This window comes from Microtus ochrogaster, chromosome 8, assembly GCF_000317375.1.
Source record: "Microtus ochrogaster isolate Prairie Vole_2 chromosome 8, MicOch1.0, whole genome shotgun sequence".
Lineage (NCBI taxonomy): Eukaryota > Metazoa > Chordata > Mammalia > Rodentia > Cricetidae > Microtus > Microtus ochrogaster.
The window spans coordinates 40,255,363-40,261,475 of NC_022015.1; the positions used below are offsets into that span (position 1 = coordinate 40,255,363).

The window sequence follows — 6,113 nt, forward strand, 5'->3', positions numbered from 1 at the left end:
TCTCGAACTCACAGAGATCCGCCTGCCTCTGCCTCCCGAGTGCTGGGATTAAAGGCGTGCGCCACCATCGCCCGGCTTGGAACTAGCTCTTGTAGACCAGGCTGGCCTCGAACTCACAGAGATCTGCCTGCCTCTGCCTCCCATGTGCTGGATTAAAGGATTAAATGTGTGTGCCTGCTTCTTGTGTCCCCTGCAGCTTGCCCATACCTGGATGGCCGATGTGTTCTGAGGACCAAGTTCCTGTGGAGGAGGCCTCGGAGGGCAGGCCATGGTTTTGAACTTCCAGGAACTACCTGTGAAAAGGAAAGGAGATGAGCTAGAGGGATGGCTCAGAGGTTAGCTCTTCCAGAGGACCCTGGTTCAATTCCCAGCACCTACGTGACAGCTCACAACTATGTGTAACTGCAGTTCCAGGGCTGCCAACACCCTTGCACAGACACGCATGCATAGCAAATAAAAATTAAAAATAAAAAAAGAAAAGGAAAGGAGATCCTCAGAGAGGCCCTAGTACTCCCAAGCCTAAACATCCTCTGTCATTAGCCGTATTCCATAATTGGATCAGATTTCATACCAAGGCTGCCTGTCAGGCAGGCAGGAAGACTGTAGTGGGCTCTATCTGCCCACTGTCAGCTGGATGCTCACCCTGGGGGCTTTCTGGGCACATTTCTGCAGCAGCTCCTCCTTGGTCAGGAAGCTGTGACCATCAGGATTCTGAAACCATGGTAGACATGAGGGTAGGTTCAGGGCCAGGGTTCCTCAACCTGCTATGGAGTGGCCAGCATGAACAGTACCCAGGACTTCTGTGGGTCTACCTTACCCCACGTAACTGCCTTTTGGAGACACTTACCAGGTGCTCCTTGTAGAGTTGCAGCAGGATGGCCCGGGCACCCGAGTTCTGTGCTGGCCAATAGCCCCCGGCGCTTCCTGCTTGAGGCTGGGTGGGAACCTGAGACAGACAGCGGGGCTCAGAATTCAAATGCTTGCCAGTGTACGCTGAGGTTTCAGCAGGCTACGTGGGCCTGGGAGGGAGATGCTACGAAGCCCTGTAAATATGGACTGTGACATGGCTGGAGCAGGGGCAAGGTTGGGGGTATACGCCAGGCCTAGCCTCCAGCTACGACTACTGGGGAACAAGGACACGGTAGAAGTCCCCCAACTTTCTGGACTAGGTCTCTCAGCAGCTTCGTTTGGAACCTCACCTACAGCTATCTCAGTAACCCTACTTAGGAGTTAATGGAGTGCCGCTTAGCGAAGGTAAGAGGCTGTCCCAGGCCAGCCTAAATCCGGAAGAGCCGGACACACGGCTGTTAAACCCCTCAAACCTCCCCTTTAGCTTTCCACTCCCTTCCCAGTCCTCACTGGCACGGGAGAGTCCTGGCCGTGAGCAGGTGGCTCTTCACTGGCTTGATTCTTTTCTCCAGATGGTAGGGTGGGGTCATGGTCACCTGCAGAGAACAGAAGTCAGTTCTACACCCAATTTGGATGCCAGGAAGAGCCTGGATGCTTCAGCTCACTTTGTGAATTTTGGTGTCATATTTAGAAAACATTTTTTTTTATTGTACGTATAGGAGTGTTTGGTCAGTGCGTGTCTGCGCGTTACTGACATGCAATGCCAGAAGAGGCCAGAAGTGGGGGCTGGATCCTCTGGGTGTCATTGGGTGATGTCCTGGTTGGCCTCGAACTCCTAAGATTCTCCTGCCTCTTCCTCCTCTGAGTGTTGGGACTAAAAACATGCATCACCATGCCCCACCCCTTGTCATTTTTGAGACATTCTCAAAAAGCCCAGGCTATCCTTGAATTCCTGATCCTGTTACCCCCACCTCCTAAATGCTGGGATTACAGGCATGTTTCATTGGCTAGCTTCGTACATGGGAACTATGAGGCTAAAGGAGCGTCAATCAGTAGCCCTGGGTCCAACAGCAACCACACTGAGAGTGGGGAATCTGAAGCCAAGGTAGACACAGCCAGCATCCGGGAAATTTAGGGATCACCAACTCCCCGAGGCGCTCACCGCCTGATGCTAGGTGCTGCTTCAGCCGCTCGTCCAGCATTCGGCAGAGCCTGTCTCCGAAATGCTGAAGGATCTTGGCTTCCTTCCCGCTGCGCAGAGGTAGCGGGTACCGTCGGAGGGAGCGCAGAGCCTGGGGAGGGTGAGGGAGAAAGGAACTCATCACGCTCGGATACATGAATCATCTGGGTCCTGTCTCCAGAAGACCCAGCTGGGACTCACCTTTTGAAACACAAAGCGCGTGTGGCGCCCTCTGCTGGCTGCCTCATCCCGCCACTCAGTCAGCCAACGAACGAAGAGTGGGTTGGGGCAAACCGGCAGCGGGCGCTTCCGGCCCAATCGGACCGGTGCGGCCATCAGATCTAGACTGGCTCTTTTGGAATTTCCAAAATACCATGAGATTGGGACCCCGACAGTTCTGCAATTGGTATAGGAACACCCGATTGAGAGTAGGACCTCTCTAATCCAGCAGGGCACTGGCTCAAGGAACCCTCTCCCTCCCCTATATTACACAGTAAGAGGCCGGAGAGAGTTAGGTCCGTACCACCTTTCCCATCGCCCCCACCCCCCGCACCAGCCCTTTGGATAGGCCCCACCCAGGCTATGGCGTTTTGGCCCTCCCCTTCCTCTCACCCCGAAATTCGAGAGTAGGATCATTTTGTACTGACAATTAAAAAGACGGACAGCGCCCCCTGTGACCGGGAGGGCTGGCTCGGGAGGCACGTAGGAGCCTGAACTTGGCTTGCTTCAAGGTCTCAAAAGGCGATTTCAGGAGAGGCTGGAAAACGAGGGCTTGAGAAGAGTCGGGGAGAGGGTCGGACGCAAGTGCAAGAATATCTGTGGGAGAGACATCTATGAAGGGATGCAAGGGACGAACTAAAAGTAAGGCAGGAGTAGCAGAAAGATCTCGAAATGCGAGGGTGCAAAGTAGGGGATGCACACAGAAGGCTCAGGCTAAAGGAATGGCGAGGGCGTGTGTCGGTGTGAGGTGCATGCTGGCAGGTGTGGAGGTCGAATGTAGGCATATGGTTGGCGCCTTCGCTCTTGCGGGCTCACTGCAAGCGGAGGAGCCCCAGGGAGGTTTAAGGTGGGCACTGTGCGAGGGGACGGACAGCTCGGGTTGGGGCACACAACGATCAATACAGCACAAGGGTCTCTTCAGGGACTGGAACAGCCCACGCTCCAGCTGTCATGCCGGAAGTCGTCGGCCGCCGCACGGACAGACCCTCTTCTCAGTCTAGCTTTCCGCGCCCTCGGCCTGCCTCAGGCAGCCTTATAAGGAGCCTGAAGCTGGCGCTCGGGCTGGGCACGCCCCCTGGAGTCTCATTCCCTAATAAGGACATCTAGGGCAACCCGCGGCCGGGGGCGGAAGGAGCGCGTCTCCAGGGTAACTGCGTGGCCCCACCCCCCGTTGCTCTGGGAAACCGCGAGGCTCGTAAAAGGTGGAGCTAGCTTTTTCTTTAGGCGGGGCGCTTGGGCGAGGGGGGTCAAGCTTTGGCCTCCACCTGGAGCTCAGCGGCTCAACCCCTAAGTGCTGGGGGAGGCTTCTGACTACAACCCCCGTCATGCCTCACTCCCCGGGTTGCTCCTCACTTAAACCCTTTATTCGGCTTATGGGGAGGTCGAGGGACACAGTTTGTTTCGCCTCTAACTTGCTCGAGATCTTGTCCTCTTTTCCTGCAAAGTGTGAGACCATGATCATTGTTCGAGGTCAAAGAAATATTCCTGGAGTTCCCACCCCAGTTTATTTTAAGCTCTTGCTCTCAGATTGTCTCAGTTTTTGTGTCAAAATAACCATAAACCTATCAACTCGAGAGCTAAGTTCTCATCGCCTGGAAAAGGAGATGTAAAGAAGTCTTTAATACACAATTCTCCACCCTTCCCCCATGAATTACGTTTGATCCGAGAATTTGACAACTGTCTAACAAAACCAAAGCTCTCAAACTTTTTATTGTAACATTTTCAGTTTGTTAAAATCCTATTCTTTTGTTGAAATTTCATACGACCTCTTAGAAGTCACAGTGACTTTCCACATGGAGGGACACTTTAGGGAAGCAAGTCAACTGGCTTGAAGACACCGTTATACTTGGCGATCCAAGCGGATTCCAAGCCAGTGATTCATAAAAGTCTTGATCATCAGGAACCATAAGTAACCAAAAATCACTTCATTTGGGAATAAATAGAGATTCAGGACAGAATTATTTTCAGGTCATCTTATCAAGCGATGGGCCTCTGTTCAGCCAAGAGCGTTTCCTGGTCCATCGCACCAATGGGCTCACTCCCCGTGCAACAGCCCCGCCTCTCGGCCTCGCCTACTCCCCCGCGCCTCAGGCTCCGGAACCCGGGAGCGGCTAACTCCCCTTCGGTGCAAAATACTGGGACTTCATTTCCCGTCGGCCCGGGCGGCGAGCGCCGGAAGCTCGCCCCGCCCCTCATTGTGCGGCTCCTACTAAACGGAAGGGGCCGGGAGAGGCCGCGTTCAGTCGGATCCCGGTAGCAGCTGCGGCGGCTTAGTTCTTCTGTAGCTCTCCCCGTCTCCCTTTCGCTTCCGGAAACATGGTGAGCACTAGGCCACTGTGCCCGAGGGTGGCGGTTTCGTGATTAGTGGCTTGCGCGCCGGGTGGGGTGGGGGCGGCAGAGAAGCGTTCTCAGTATCCCCTCCCCCAGCGCCCCGAGCGAGACTAAGGGTCTTGCCATGAAGGGCAGGCCGCGCGTGCGCGCCCGTGGGCGCTGGGAAGGGCCGATTCGGACGTCGCTCGCGCGCCCCCTGGCTCCTTTCCCTACCCCCATTCTGCTCGCGCGCCCGCGCGGACACTGGCCGTGGGGGAGGGGGCCAGTGTGCAGAGCCTTGGGCAACGCTTGCCGGTTCTCGATGGCGCGCGCTGGACCAGGGCACGCGGCATCCAAACCTTGCCCCGGGGCCGCTAGGGAAAAGCGCGCGCGAGATGTCGGCGCGCGCCCCACCCAAGGGCTGTTCCTTTCCTCGCATCACCCTCCCTCTGCTGATGGGTTTGTCTCCACAGCAGGTGGCAGGGATGCCGCCGTCTGGGAGGGGCGGGGGCAACTGGCCGGGGGGGGGGATGCTAGGGTTGAGGCACTAGCTCCTGAGACCAGGACCTTGCACAGCTAGTAGAGCGGGTCCTATTCAGGCTTTAGCCCCTGTTCTAGAAAGAGCGATTACACAGCCTTCTCTGTTCACTCTACTTCGGACTAGGGCTGGAACGGCGCTGTTCAGCAGCGCGTGCGCACAGACCTGGGCTCTGCCATCCCGGCCTCTGCGTTGGACGAGCTAGGCCTTTGACTGTGCCGGATGGGGCCGAGGGTGGAGCCGCGTTTAGGGAAGTGACCCAGGCGGGTACCGCCCGGAAGCCACCCAGCTCTCATGTTCAGCCTGAGGGCCTGGAAAACTGATGCTCGTGTGAATGGCCCGTGCTACCTCTTAAAGCTGACGGCCTTACACCTATTCCTAAAAGCGATCTTTAGGCTTTGAGACATCGTAGGTCCTACCGCTTCTGGGATACGAGTGTCTCTTGGGGAGGCCCTGCGCCCAAACCAATCTCCTTTCCCCGCCTACTCCGGAAGCGGGTGAATCACGTGGCTAGCTTCCTCTGCAGTTCCATGGTTGGGGGGTTGGTTACACATTTCTGATTGGGTCGTCCCCCCAGGGCCATACAAAGTAGAAAGTTTTGACGATTTGGGCACTACAGCGTGACCTATTAATTTGTCAGTGATCTTTAGGACTCTAAACCACTCTTGGATGGTAGGGAGTTGTCCAGCAGGGCCCTAATTAGGGGCTGTAATTCTCGTGTCTGGGAGCTCTTGGCAGGGCAGTGTCGTTTATGCCATGGCTGCGTTGAAGGCTCTGGGGACTTAAATGAACTGTTGAGCAGCTGTTGTCTTTGTGAAGTTCTGATTCCATCTTCCCTGAAGATGAGTCTATGGCCCAAGTGCTCGGTCTTCTTTTGTATCTAAGTCAGCATTTTAATCTAGCGGCTGAGTGGTGTCAACCCAATCAGTAGCTTTCAAATTCTTTGCATTTGCCGTCCACAACCCAGCAGTTCTCAACGGTCTTTGTTTTCTTTAGGGTTTTTTTTGTTTGGTTGTT

General features: G+C 55.4%; 2 protein-coding genes across 4 annotated transcripts in view; one reads left to right on the forward strand and one right to left on the reverse strand.

Moving 5' to 3' along the window:
• The window catches only part of Mus81 (MUS81 structure-specific endonuclease subunit), a 7,037-nt gene extending 4,463 nt beyond the window's left edge, over positions 1-2,574 (reverse strand). For 2 of the 3 annotated variants that reach the window (XM_013347947.2, XM_005351734.2), the window contains exons 1-6: positions 2,231-2,574; positions 2,012-2,141; positions 1,360-1,445; positions 848-946; positions 643-711; positions 208-293 (exon numbers count right to left, since the gene is read on the reverse strand). In XM_013347947.2, the coding sequence (XP_013203401.1) occupies positions 208-293; positions 643-711; positions 848-946; positions 1,360-1,445; positions 2,012-2,141; positions 2,231-2,365 (605 nt within the window). In that variant the 5' untranslated portion in view covers positions 2,366-2,574. The remainder of the gene's footprint in view (positions 1-207; positions 294-642; positions 712-847; positions 947-1,359; positions 1,446-2,011; positions 2,142-2,230) is intronic. The other variant, XM_026781433.1, reaches the window with a different exon arrangement.
• Positions 2,575-4,445: 1,871 nt separating this feature from the next.
• Positions 4,446-6,113, forward strand: part of Cfl1 (cofilin 1) — a 3,090-nt gene continuing 1,422 nt past the window's right edge. The window contains exon 1 of the mRNA XM_005351733.2: positions 4,446-4,567. Coding sequence (XP_005351790.1) covers positions 4,565-4,567 — 3 coding nt within the window. The 5' untranslated portion in view covers positions 4,446-4,564. The remainder of the gene's footprint in view (positions 4,568-6,113) is intronic.